The 14,753-nt window shown below is 34.6% G+C and overlaps 1 protein-coding gene across 5 annotated transcripts in view; it reads left to right on the top strand.

Moving 5' to 3' along the window:
* LRP1B (LDL receptor related protein 1B) overlaps positions 1-14,753 on the top strand; it is a 641,000-nt gene that overhangs the window by 565,136 nt on the left and 61,111 nt on the right. For all 5 annotated transcript variants that reach the window (XM_054278342.1, XM_054278341.1, XM_054278340.1 and 2 more), the window contains 7 exons: positions 161-277; positions 448-567; positions 2,869-2,988; positions 7,044-7,160; positions 12,116-12,222; positions 12,881-13,010; positions 13,998-14,104. In XM_054278342.1, coding sequence (XP_054134317.1) covers positions 161-277; positions 448-567; positions 2,869-2,988; positions 7,044-7,160; positions 12,116-12,222; positions 12,881-13,010; positions 13,998-14,104 — 818 coding nt within the window. The remainder of the gene's footprint in view (positions 1-160; positions 278-447; positions 568-2,868; positions 2,989-7,043; positions 7,161-12,115; positions 12,223-12,880; positions 13,011-13,997; positions 14,105-14,753) is intronic.

Genomic DNA, 14,753 nt, shown 5'->3' with positions numbered 1-14,753 from the left:
CATATGTGTACTCTTTAATTACTAATATATACTCAGATTGAAATTATAAAGGAAATACAAGTTTATAGGTATTTTTGATTAGTCCACTGGGTAAGAACAGCAATAGTGAGCTTTAACCATTGCTCCGGTAGTATTCATAATCAGTTTTGTCTTTTCCCAGCTGAATTCAGGTGTCAGCCAGGACGTTTCCAGTGTGGAACTGGGCTTTGTGCTCTCCCAGCCTTTATCTGTGATGGAGAGAACGACTGTGGGGACAATTCTGATGAACTGAACTGTGGTAGGTGCTTGCATGCGCTGCAGGCTTCAGAAACCGGCCAAACTTCTTTAAATGTCATGCTTCACACTCTGTCAACAAATGGCATTTTTCTTCATCTACCTTTGAAGTTTTGAGTCTTTTCAACTTTTAATCATTTTTATTTGTTCTTTTTGTTTTCATTGATTTTACAGACACACACGTGTGTCTGTCGGGGCAATTCAAGTGCACAAAGAACCAGAAATGTATCCCAATAAACCTGAGATGCAATGGCCAGGATGACTGTGGTGATGAAGAAGATGAAAGAGACTGTCGTAAGTTATGCTTAAAGAATTCTGCTCTGTAGCTGAATTTTTTGGTTTTAAACAGGGAGCTGGAGTAAAACACTGTAAATGTCCTCTAAAACAATTTGAGAACATGCAAACAGTTAATTCACGGGACTGGTGAGCAATACTTCAAATACTAAAGAGCAAACTAAAATGCCATTTATTAACTCCAAATTTAAAGTCATTGCAAAGAAGAGAGGGGTAAAAACAATTTCAGGCATTTAATTGGGTTTTTGACTGAGGTTGAAACATGTATTTTACTCTGAACCACCTCATAAGTGACTCATCTTCCTGAGGCTTTCATCTGCCATGCCTTGCAGCAATACATTTGAATGGAAAAAGATGTTTTTCAGACTCTTTTGTTGGAAAATCTGTAGATCCAAAGGTCCTTCTAAATTCATGTTCTTTCATTGATTATTTTTACCTTTTCTGTTCTGCTTTCTCTGGGGATTTCATTAATTCATCTATGTGACTGGATTTCCATTTGCTCAGCTTTTAGTGCAACTTACTTTCCTCACTTTATTTTCACTTTACATTTCTCAGGTATAAGTGGAGAAAATATTTTTAGATTTATACGGGAGATTTGTTGAATAAGTTTGTGTCTGATCATTTTGTAACAAAGATGAGGGGGCTGCCTTGAAATGTAGCTCTGTGTTTTACTGATTTCACTGCTCAGATCTGCTGCTAATCTGAGCTGCTTGTTCTGGATCAGCTTTCTCAAGGTTTTCATGTGCTGCATTTCTGGAAGGAACAAATCCTTCTTCAAGGGGAGAAGGGTTGCTAAGGACAGAAAGGCTTTGTGGATGGTCATGTTTAATGGCCGTCTTCCAAACTGCTCAGGAGAGATGTAAATACAAGTTTTGCAGAGAGCTCTTTATGTTGGGCTTCTTTAAAAACTGATTAAGAGGGATCAGGAAAGCTCCTGTGAAAGATAAGGGAGATTACTTTTTTCCTTTGGAAAGAACTGCACATGCTACATGGAAGGCTCCCAAAAACCTTGAGGTGTAGCTGGCAGAAGTTAAATCAGAGCAGCAGAGTCTGCAGCTCAGGGGCTGTGAGTTCCTATTGACTTGGGCTCCTGGCACAAGACAGGTAACAGGTGAGATTCTCTCTAATGTCACCAGTCTGGGATCCATAAATACTTTCTTTTTTGTTGTTGTTTTTATTTAGCTCTGCCATTGTTCTGTTTTGCTTACCAGGTGACTTTTTCAAAGTCACATTTCATACAGAAGGCATTCCAAATGTCCAGTGAAGGTCATTGAGTTGGTGTTTCTTGTGAAGCATTGTGAAATCCCCTGGTGATGTCTCCTAGCTGAGGATCAGAATTATTTGTTGTGGTACAGTTAGGAACATACCCAAATCTATGGAAATGTGACAGTAAAAGAAATAATACATGAAGTTTTAGCAAACCTAAAATTTTTCATCTTGGCGAATCCAAGAAGAAAGACTGATAATATCAGGGAGCAAATTGCTTTTCAACAGGGGTAGGAAGGTTTTTAAAGGCACTACAGAATTCCTTAGGTGAAGGTGGGACATACATTCATGTGGGAAAGCCTTATCAAATGTTTCCTGTTTTTCCCCTATGGTCAATTCAGTTTAAAATTATTTGGAGTTCATATCTCTAAAGAACGTCTAGAATCACATGTGCTCTGAGGATCTGTTTTGGTTTTAAATGGCTGTTCTAAGGTTAATGCAGCTCAACTCTAATTTAGACCATCCTTAAAGAATAGACTCATTTGCATCTTTGCATCTTTTTCTTGCTGCAGGATTCATTCAAAAATTGTTGTTCTAAACTGATAAAGTGAAATATTTGTTAAACTTTTCTCAACATTTGCCCAGTTTAACAGAGCACAGAATTTCACAAAAATCATGCATAATTTTGATTCTGTTTTTGATCAAAGCATCCAGAGCTGCCTTAGTCTTATAAACTGACTCTCAGAATTTATAACTGGCACTTTAGAAGGGTAAGGTAAAAAACTTCTCTGATTTTTACTAAAGTGGTTTGATTCTATCAATGGTAAGTCTATTTGCTGTTAAAAGAATATCACAGTAGACACTTTGTTCATTATATTTTTTTTACCTTAATGCTTATGGAAAATAATATATAAGAAAATGACAAAACTATAAACAGTATAAACTTGAATGCTTTTTTCTTACAGATATTATATAAATTATGCTAGAGACACCCAATTGCTGATTCCTGAATCCTTAAATTTTTTTTCTTTAAAACCCGTATTTTAAATATTAGCAGAAATTTCTAATTTTGATCTGGAATTCTTTTATTTAAAGCTGAAAACAGTTGTTCTCCAGACCACTTCCAGTGCAAAACAACCAAACACTGCATTTCCAAGCTGTGGGTGTGTGATGAAGACCCAGATTGTGCAGATGGGTCGGATGAAGCAAACTGTGGTGAGTATGCCAGTGGTTCTGCATCTGATGCTGTGGCTTGAAATTGTTTTAGCAAAAGGAAATAATCATCCCACGTTTTATATCCTCTTCCAGTGTTTGATAATACCTATCTGGAACCTCTCTGGCTCATCCAGTTCTTACTGAATGACAATCTTTGTATGAGTAGCTCATAAAATTCCTATTGTACCACTTTATTGGCAGGAGCTGCAAATGAGGCTCTCATTTGGCATTTAGAGTCATAGAAGTGGCACAGAATGTAGTGACTGTCATAGGATACAGTGATATTCTTTATTTTTCTCACAGTTTAATCCAGTTGTTATCAGTTCTGCCTGAATTTAATTGCTGCTGAAGTTCATAAATAGTGAAAATACAATAATTTGCAAACCCTGGTAGTTAAGACTGATGGTATAGAAAGGTCCAGGGCAATTTCTAACTTGACATGGCTCTGGGAGCTCCAGGGAGTTATGAGTCACCTCTTGTTGTTGTAATTAGAGAAAATAATAAATCCATAAATAATAAATCCCAGGTTCTGCCTGGGAAATGGATTACAATCAGAGACAGAATAAGTGGATCAGTACTGCTGGAAAATCCCTGAAGATGGATGTCAGTGCAAGACACACACCAACCATGTGCAGAAACACTTGTGAAACTTCCAAGTCTGGTCTATAAAGGAAAACACAGAAAAATGGTCTGAGGTGGAGGAGAACAAGACAAATATGGAACATTTAAAGCTCTCACCATTATTCATCCATGCATCAGTGAATGGTTTGATGAAACACCTGCGTCTGGACAGGTTTATCTCTGGGACAACAGAGTAACAAAACTACAGGCTACAGTCAAGGACAAAGCACTGAGCTCCTTTTCCATGGATGTGTTTCAAATAATTGACACATGAGCATGTATAAAAAATATTCAAGGTGGAAAATATGCCTGGGAAAATGAACTTTCTCAACACTGAAAATCCAAGACCATCGTTTGGATTGCCAGGATGGGGAAAATAATTACTCCTGTCAACTGGTGAGAAGTTCACAGTGCAAGGAATAATTTGTCTTGAAGAAACAGTGAATGCAAAGGAGATGAAGCTTCACCTCCACTTCTGGGCTGTTATTGAAACAGTCCTGCACTGCTCACTTTCTGATCCACGTCACAGCTACTTTCTCCTCCACCATTCCACATCACCTGGATCTCCAACATTTTGTGGCTTTCCAATTGGGACAGCATTCCAAGCTTCCAACTGTGGATTCACATTTTGGCCAACCTGTGCACTCCCAACTGATGTGACACAAATGGTCGTAAATTTCATCTAGTATTTTCATTCATCCTCAAGTCAATTTTTTTTTTTAAGGGAAAAAGACATAATACTGACAGTAAATAGGAAAAATTGTGTTTAGAGTTAAGTACTTCACTCTGAGCCATCATTTTACAGTAGATAGAATAAAAATTACTTATATGACTAAAAAGTATAGAGAAAAAATTTGGGGCTGTGTGCAGTCCCAAGCTCAAAAGGTTCTTTAAATTGCAACATATCCAGCAGGAGGTGTTCGTTCATATCTGAGACTCATCTTCACTTTTGTCCTGTCTCTGGCAGGAATATGTGAGCAAAGCAGGCCCATCCTGAAATCTCCCTGGGATACCCTTCCACCCTCTAACAACTGGAGAATCAGAGACATTGTCAGTCAAATATGTCTCTGTTTACAATAATTCATCATAGATTTCACTTTTTCTGCCTTTGTAAAGTTTTCACAACATGCTGCAGTGAGGTGTCCCCCCAGCTTAACCACACACTTCTTTGAAAAACACCCACATCTTTATTTTTAATCTCCTGGCCGCATTCACTGCTCTTGTTTTTTTGTGTTGGAGGAGACAAAAATTTATCCATAGTCACAATTTCTGTGCCAAACACAGTTGAGTACACATGGAACAGCTAAGCCTTGACAAGAACAGGGTGTGTTTAATCACATTTTGAAGTTTTCCATATTTTTTTAGCATTTGAAATATGGTTAAATGACCTTACAATGGCAGTAGTTTCAACACAATTTGGTCTTCTGCATTTTATTTTTCAAGTTAAAGATTGTTATTTTTATGTACAAAGTTTGATAGAATTAAATTCTATGAAGTATATGAATGAGTATAAATAGGATCTACATATGTTGATGTAACACTAATTTGTTATTCTTTGGAGTTCATTTCTAAAATGTCTGCAATGCAAAACTTGTGTACAAGAATCTCTTTTTTGCTTGGGTGCTGCCTGGCCATATGTATTTTGCTTAGTCAACTTCTGCTGCTGTGGGTTATTGGAGATATTATACTGAGTACATTTCTAGAAGCAATGTAAATGCATTTATTTTTCTGTGGTTGCTTTCCAACTCAGACAGTTGAGGCAGAATCAGGAAATGTGAGTTTCTTTAGGAGTGTCTGGTGCTCCTCAGAGAACAAGAGATAGAGTTAATTGGTGCTGACAGTCCAGGCAATTAAAGAAAACCTTTAGATTATGCTAGTCCTTGCTAAAACTTTGATACTTTACATCAAAATGGAGCAGCTTGAGTTAGAATCTTTACTGGAAGTATTTTAGTAAATATAGGATGGATTTCAGGTTTGAAACTTTTTCCTTTGCAGAGCTACAGAATGAAAATAGAAGAATGTCATGACTTTGGCAGGAATATTTTTATGTTTTGTAATGTTAAATATTTTTAATTGTTTGGCAGTGCAAGTATTTGAAATAATCATGATCAAAGTACCACAGATTGTAATATTGAAAAATGTCATGGAAAAAAACATACTTTGGGAGAAAACTTATTGCAATTGTGACATTGGCAGAGAGCAAGGAGCAAACACAAAAGGCAGAATTGCAGTGATTAGATTTTTGAGTGCACACAAGTGAACTGCAACACCAATCTTGGTACTCAAATGTGGTTTTATCAGTCTGGTTCCAGACCCACACCTAAAACAACAGAAAAAATAAAAATTAAAAAAACAAAAACAAAAAAAGAGAAAAATATAACAAAAAAAAAAGGGAAAAAAAAGAAAAAGAAAAAGAAATTTGGCCTCTAGCATCAAATCAGCAGTTCTGATTTGTGATTGAGCAGCAGAAAAATCAGGAGATTGGAGCTGCTGTTTGTGAGTCATCAGCAGCCCTGGGCTCGCCCTGAGAGCAGAGTGAAGCTGCTCTGACCTGTTTTGACTTTGCCTAATAGAAATTTAAACATTTTCTAGTGCAATATCACAGTGACATGTAATTCTAAATATGTCATTGAGGCTTTTACAAAGCAAACTTTTTTTTTTCCTCCCCCAATGAAAATGTCGCTGATAACTTTTTAATTTACTTCATTTCATCTCAGTCCTTAGAAGCTGAACAAATTATTCAAGAGCTGCTCACAGAAAACACAGAGGCAGCTCCTTCCTGATGGAGGAGTTCAGGGTGTTCATGTATCTCTCTAAGAGGCTTCCAATGCTCCTCTGTAAATAGATAAGCTCATTGAAAATACAGAACCTGAAATAAATTTCCCTCAGTCCTGCACTATAGGCTTTGTAATGTTTTACCTCTTATGAGTAGAATCCAATCCAGTCCATCAGTAGGTAAAAATTTTAATCAAAGTGCAAAATTTTCTGTTCTAAATTATTATGTGCAAGAATAACTTTTTAGAAATACATATTTAGTACAATTTTCAAATCAATATTCTAGTGGTTTACTGTGATCTATCTTTTTTAGGGCAATCTTACAGATAAATTCAAGGAAAAGATAATTCAGTCCTTGAGATTCAGTGCACTAATACCCACTCTTGCGACCCCTTCTAAATTTTATATTTTTAAACTTTATATGACTGTTTATACACTGTATATTTTAATTTCATCAAATTTAAGATTAAGGTGTGAATGTATAAATAGAAGTTTAAAGAATGTTATGAGAAATAAATTATTCCTGAAAGTAGCACTTTCAATATTATGGTTGCTCATCCTTTAATATATCCAGTAACATTATCATGCATTTAGTGGGAGTCTTTCCCATTTTGACTCTTTGTTTGCAATGCTGTAAACATTATTCACCCTAATTACAGATAAAAAAACTTGTGGACCTCATGAGTTCCAGTGCAAAAACAACAACTGCATTCCAGATCACTGGAGATGTGACAGCCAGAATGATTGTGGAGATAATTCTGATGAAGAAAACTGTAGTAAGTAACTTTTACCTTGGTCCATGTTAGAACAGTCAGGTTGGCAACGTGCAAGAGAAAACTTTTGAATTTTTATAAAATACATGTGTATTTTCATTCAACACCCTCTGATCTGCTGAAAATTAGCTGACTAAAATTGAATATGTCCCTTGCTGTAATTCTCCAATTCTGTTCTCTCTTATAAAGAGCTGTATCTATGAAAGGTGCCTGACCTCCAACAGCTTAATAATCTGGTGAATTGAAAATAAATATTAAAATTAGTTTACCTTTCTCAGTTATGTATCAAATTTCTTATCTTTAAAGAAGAATCATAAACACTGTTCAGAAGTGAAGTGATGAACATTTGTTAACAAGGAATTTTGATCAAACACTACCTGCTTGTTATATTCATTGTATTCTTGAGATGATTTGCCTTGTGTCATATTGAGAAGTCAATTTCTCAAGTATTTAATTGCATTGAGAAGTAGATGTGGTTATTCAAAGCAGCTCAGTTACCCAGTTCTCTCCTACCTATGAGGAACCTGAAGGCCTAATAAATCTCCGTAATACCACTTTTGGGGAGTTAATTTCCATCTGGGTCTCAGGAAGAAATGAAAAATTTGTAATGATTTTATCTAATAATTATGGTCTTTATAAAATATTTCAAGGGGGACATTCCCTAACTTGTTCTGAAGTGCCTTGCTGTGTTTTTTTTTTTTCCTTTTTACTCAGAAATGCATGGATTTAATATCTTTTTCTTGCACATAATCTTGAATACACATTCCTGATTGTATACCATGAGTGTATGTTTAGTATCTTTGAGGTGATGAGCTAGAAAAATTAATAAATTAGGCATTCTAATGCTGAGTGGATGCTGCTGCCCCTTTCTCCAGTTCAAGATGTTGTGTCCAGAGGTACAGAGTGTCTCATTCAGCTTGGGAGGTTAAAGTGGATTTCTCTGCCTGATAATTGCTCCCTGCACTTGAAAATATTGTGAGTTTTATTACTGCAAGCAGCAGTGCTGTGGTACATAAAAAAAAGGAAAATGTTGTGTGGCTCAGTAATCACTCAGAGCCTTTTGTTGTTGAACCCCAGGGAGGTTGGCACACAAAAGCTTTCTTAGCTTTGTGGGAGATTTTTCTTAGGAATTGATTATTAGTGTCAGTTTTCTGTACTACACATAGCAAGAAATTATTTTATGTTTTTATTCTCATGGAGAAATCAAATAGGGAGTGATAGTTTTGCCGTGCGAGTGCAGATCTACAGGACTGAGCAGTCTGTTGAAAATTTGGAAAAAAAAACCAAAACAGAGACTTCCACAAAATGTTATTGCTGTTTCAAAAATAAATGTTGAGTTTATAAATAATATAAATATTTGGAATTAGCCATGTGTATGACCCAGCAGTAATAATTCTCTTCCTTAAAGATCAGATCATCATACTAGAAAGTGATATTCAAAAGTTCAAATAATGAGATATAAATAATCTGAACTTTTTAAGAAAAAGAAAAATTATTAAGTTAGCCAGTTTTTTATCCATATTAATAGCTGTTATACATTCAGTTCTTGGTTTTTCTCTAGACTTGAAGATAAAGAAATTTGTAATTAATTATAATGGATGGAATTAGAGAGTTGAGAGTACCCAGATATAGAAGGTGAATTAAACTAAATGGTGTTAGGGTTTTTTAAAATTTGCTTTTGCTTGTCAAATGCATACTTAAATTCTAGCTATAGATTCTCCTGTTTAAATTAAGCACAGTAGGCTGGCACAGTTTTAAAATACAAAATCTTGGAAGCACAGGGACAGTACATAACACTGTTCAGCTATTTGAAATAATTGTATAAAATTTTTATAGACCATCAAGCCACTTACAGAATAAAGTGTAATGAAACAAATATATATGAAATTAGAACTTCAAAAGCATTTGGCAAAATAAGTTGCATTGCACAGTGAGGTAAATTGTTCATGGCATCCATGAATATAATATACAAAAGGCTGTCAGGGAACTATATCAGAAAATGAGTTGTTTCTCAAGAATGAGGAATGAATTCACTGAATTATAGAAATTCAGCTCAAGCATTTACACTTTTTTCTATAGTTTCTTCACATGCAAGAAATTCACTCTTCTGGTCATAACATAATGAAGTCTTAATGGGGCACAATGATACAGCCTTAATAATTTTTCACACCCATTCAGTTATTTTTTTTAACATGCAATGAGCAAGTGGTGTTTGACCCAAATTCCTTGTTAACAAATGCTTATCACTTTACCCCTGAACATTTTTTATGATTCTTTTTCAGAAGTAAGAAATCCAATACATAACTAACTGATAAAGGTAAAGTAATTGTAATATTTATTTTTAATTCACCAGATTATTGAGCAGTTGGAGTTCAGACATTTTTTCATAGCTGATACAGTTCATTATAAGAGCTTTTGTCATTATTTGTCTTACAGTCTATTGTTTTTTAGCTATATTTGGACACTGTGAAATAAGTTTTTAGCTTGGATATTGGTACATCATGGGTCCACAATAAGATGTAGGATACATTGTTAATTCTTCTGAGGTAATATCTGTCCGAAAGGAGAATTTGCTTTCAGAGTTTATCTGGATTTTTAAAAACAAATTACTGCAAAAACAGAGTTTCCTCTTTCAGGAAACTTCAAAAAAGGAAAATTCTGTAGGAATTAATCTTATTCTATCTATCTAACCTAAAAAGAAAGCACCAGTATTTTTTTTTTTTTAATGTGATTAAAGAAAATGCAAGGTACTGTAACCATTGAAGCAAAGCAAACACAATAATGTTGTATCAAGGCATGAATTCAATCAGTGTGAAAATATTTGTGCTGCTGCAAGTTCTTCCTAATGCTCTTTTGTTGCTTCTACAAGTTGCCAAGAAAACAAATTAGTTAATTTTGTCCTGGGATAAGTTTGTCCCAAATGCTTTTTTTGGGAAGGAGTTTCAGTGTTTTGGTAAAGCAGAAGCTAAAGACTGCTGTCCTTCATGGATTATACAGAAGTCCATTAAAGCTTGTTCCTTTAATACTGTTTTGTATCAATAATTATTCCTTTCTAACAATCTGAGCACTGATGGAAAAGTACTTTTCTGTGTTCATATGTAAATCACAGAGCAGGATCCCAGCAGCAGAAGAAATATTTCTTGCAAACAGAGAATTGAGTACTTAGCTCTTTGTGTACATTTTTTCCAGTATCAAATCTCTGCTTATAAATAATTTATTAGCAGTATAGCAAAAGTATTTGCTTGAATTTTTCCAATCAATATAGAAACATGATAAATGGGGTTTTTTTTGCTTGTGAATTACTTTCCCCACAAATTATTTCCTTTATATATTTTATCATATCGTGAAATCCTCCTTCTTGGCTTGAAAACAAAAAGAATCAAATGTCAAGGATTTGCTAGAGCTTTGAAAAACATTTGAGGTAGTGTGTGTATAATCTGAGTCCACATAAATGCCAACCTTTGATTTGCTGAAATATAACATTTCTAGAGAACTGATGCAATTGCTCTAGATATGCTTTTAAAATGACTTTCCTACAACTTCAAAATTAAAATTCGTTCCCACCTGAAAAATGAAATTTCTCTTAAAATATTTCAAACAAAGTATTTTTGAGTATTTTTTTATGAAGTAAAGAGTGGAAAAAAGTCAGTTAAAAAGTTGATTAAAACTGCTCCTTTCCTGGAACAGTTTTTGATTTTTATAAATCCTGGGAAAGTCAACCAACCAACCAACCAAGCAACCAAACAAATAAAAGACATGGACTCAAGTTTGTTACATCCTTGTAACTTGTGTGTAGTTATCAGTATTCTCATACTGGTATTTACCAAATTTTTATCAGTTTGAGTCCTCTACTTTTGTATTTGCTTTTCTTATCACCGTGGCACATTTTACAAAAGCATTCATGCTTGCACCTTCCATAACTCACTTAAGGACCCTTCAACATTTCTCAATTTATTGCTGTCCATTCCTGCTGTCCATTCCTGCTGTCTGCTCTGTCTCTTCTCTTTGTTTTTTGCCCCTGTGGTCCAGTCACTGGAATTTGTTGTTCCCCATCTCTCTGCTGAAAAGGTTTTACTGATTAATCCTTATTCTTGATTTTACATCATTTACATAATGCATTGTTTCCTGTGGTGGAAATAATCCCACAAATGATCCTGTTTTGCCTTTTAAGTCCTTTTTTTCCCCAAGCCCTCTGAGTGGCAGATCTAAATTGCATATAGAGATTTGTTTAACTTCTCCTAAATCCCCAATACCTCTCTACCATTTTTTATTCTAATGCTCCAGCATCCAAAAAATGTCTTTTGGAGTGGTTCTCATTCTCAGGAGGAAAGCTCATGATGTTCTCCTGTGGGATTCTTCCCCCACAGGAACTTGCCAATGTTTCTGTGTCAGCAGTAGTGAAAAATCTCATTTTATTTGAAGCACCAAATTTTGTGTTCCCTTTGCCATTCCCCTGAATGCTGAGCACAGGGGAAGGTGACTCTTGGCACACACACACAAAAAATTATGTGATAAATGATGTGCTACTGTGTGATGAAAAGTCAGAAACCTGCTTAATGCTAATTACATTGGATATTGACATGCAAAATGTATTTCTGGCCTCTGGTGCACATCTCACAAACCCTGTAATGACATACATGTGTTGAAATACATATATACTCAACATCATGTTATTGCAAAGAAATCTGCTAGAACCCAAATGTATTAAAGCAATGAAAGTATTTTCATTACTGTCTTACGATATGTAAATGAAATTTAGTTAAAAGATATTGTGGCATAAAATCCCACAGAAAACCACTCCTTATCATTTGCAAGGTAATTGAGTTTTTCATATGTATTCTTTGGGGAGGGGTATTTATATTTATTTATATCTATTGATTGGGGAGATTGATATTATTTGTATTGATTGATTTAAAGGAAATGCTAATAAACCTACTGTTTTTTCTTTCTTTCTTCAGAGCCTCAAACATGCACTTTGAAAGACTTTCCTTGTGCAAATGGAGATTGTGTTTCAGCAAGATTCTGGTGTGATGGAGACTATGACTGTGCAGATGGCTCAGATGAGGTAGGCATCTTCCAGAAAAAGGATTTCTTTAGGGAATTAGTAGTTTTAAATTGTCAAAGAATGGATTCCTGCATAGAAATTTTCTAAAAGGCAGCAGTGGGAACTCTACACATGAATCCCTGTATTCAAATATTATTACTAAATTAAAACCAAACCTCTTGATGTAACTATTCTAAAAAGAGAAATAAATACAAATAAATCAAGTAAAGTTGAAGAGTATTCTACTTTTTCTTGTCCCAGCAGTGATCTTAACCTCTTCCCATCATATAAATACTTTTTGTCCTGACTGGGAGATCATTCTTTTTACACACAGCATTGGTTTGGTTTGAGAGATTTTTTTGAGGTAAGAGTGAAGACTGTTGTGTATCAGAAGCTCACTGGATAATAATTTACTGGTTTTCTCTTCTTTTTTCTTTTTATTTTTTTTCCCTTCTCTATTCCTGTCAATACTAGACCTCAGGTGTTTCCAGCTGTTTAGACCATGTGAGCCACCATTTTGAATCATATCCACAAATATATTTAATTTCACAAGACTTTAATTACTACATATTTCATAACATGGAGGATTATGGGCTGTAGCTTCTGTCACCAGCTGCATATTTACCAATGTTTAATATAAACTCTTGATCTTGTTTATTGGTTGTTTCTTTGGTACCAGAGGTATTGTGAAACAGGCTGTTCTAGGGATCAGTTCCAGTGCTCCAATGGCCAGTGCATCTCAGCAAAATGGAAATGTGATGGTCACGAGGACTGCAAACTTGGGGATGATGAGAAAAATTGTGAACCAGGTATTGTGTTAAATAATTCTGAATTATAAAATGAAGCCAGGAATGGATCAGAGTAAAGGAAGAATATAAATCATCAAATCAAGATTTCTTGGGCACTAGTAGCAGTGAGAAAGTGAAAAAAACCTGAAATACTTTACCTTCTGAGTTTGCATCATTGTGTCTTCCTACTGGTGTTTTGAAAACCCTACTTACGAACAACTCTGCAGTGTGAAGTTTGTTGGGGCATAGGTATTTAATTATTTTGAATTGTAATTTGATAATAAATACTCAACATATAAAATTCTGCTCTGAAAACATCAGGAAATCTTGGCATGTCCTGAAATGTTTTGCTTTGTGGTCTTCAGTCAAAGCTTAATAGTCCTCATGCAAAGATTGTTTTCTACTAAATTATTGTTATTTTTATTTTATTTTATTTTTGCTTTCTTGCAAAATACAGTTGTTTATTTTGCAGGAACTTGCCTAATTTTTTTTTTAAGCTAGATGTAACTGATAAAAATCTATGACAAAACTCGCCTGATTTACAGTGCAACAAAAAATATCCACTTTTATTTTAAAATATCCTGCTTAATATTTATGTGTTTTAATTGTAATAATGTATACTTTCCAGTGAGATGGTTTCCTAAAAATTTAGCTTATTCAATTATAAACTAGCTAAATTAGCTAAACTCTAAGCCCCTTTTAAGGAATGCAATTTTTAAAATATGCTCATTCTATGAATATATGCATTTTTGTAGTTGCCTTTGTTACCAAGCATAAGGAGAAAACAAAATTAAATTTCTAAGTGGAAAAACACAAATACCTTTTCACTATCATTATATAATTTATTTAAGATGACACAATTCAGATTTGTCAAATATTTTATTGTAGTTTACAAAAGTGCTTAGACACAAGTTAGCTCACTATTAACCAGAAGGAAATTTTAAATTAAAAATCAAATTATTCATAAATTGTAATTTTCTTAATGCTAAAATATGTGTTTGTAACCAGCATCTCCAACCTGCTCTTCAAGTGAGTACGTGTGTGCAAGTGGAGGCTGCATTTCAGCATCCCTGAAATGCAACGGGGACTTGGACTGTGCTGATGGATCTGATGAGGTACCTGACACATTTCTGTGATTTCTCTTTCCTGGGTTGTTTGTTTTTGGTTTTGTTTTTTTTTTTTTGGTGGGGCGGGGGGAATTTTTTGTTTAGTTTGCTTTTGTTTTTGTAATTTTTTTAGGTCTCTGTGAAAAACACCAATCACTTGTTTTTAAAATTTTAAAAGTTTACAGTAACAAAATGGTTATAAAAATAGTAATACAATTAGAATAATAAAAATTTGGACAAATTGAATTAGGACAATATGAGACAGTAGAGACCAAGAGTTATGGATGTCTGGGTATCTTTTTCTGGGCAGCATGAGCCCGAAAAAGGACACAGTTAACAAAGGATTGACCCTTAAAAGCAATAGCCTGTTGCATTTTCATACACTTCATACATGATGTATAAATTCCATTCAAATACAGGATTCTGTCTGGTCACTGTCAACTTCTTCCTCTGAATCCTCACAGCACCTTCAAGGTGGGAAGAAGTTCATTTCCTCTGATAAGAGGGCAATAAATTCTCTTTCTCTGAAAGATTCAGGTGTCCTGTGGCTGCTATCTCACTGCGAGTCCTTTCTTTAAAAAAAAGTATCCTACATGGCATAGGATGTTTCTATTTTAACATTTTTTTATAACCCAAAACTATATTTAACACACTACTT

Source organism: Melozone crissalis, unplaced genomic scaffold (assembly GCF_028551555.1).
Source record: "Melozone crissalis strain CALT ecotype California unplaced genomic scaffold, PUWL_Pcris_2 ptg000023l_1, whole genome shotgun sequence".
NCBI classification, from domain to species: domain Eukaryota; kingdom Metazoa; phylum Chordata; class Aves; order Passeriformes; family Passerellidae; genus Melozone; species Melozone crissalis.
Note: the sequence above shows the minus strand (reverse complement) of the source record. Positions and strands in the feature narration are given on the sequence as shown.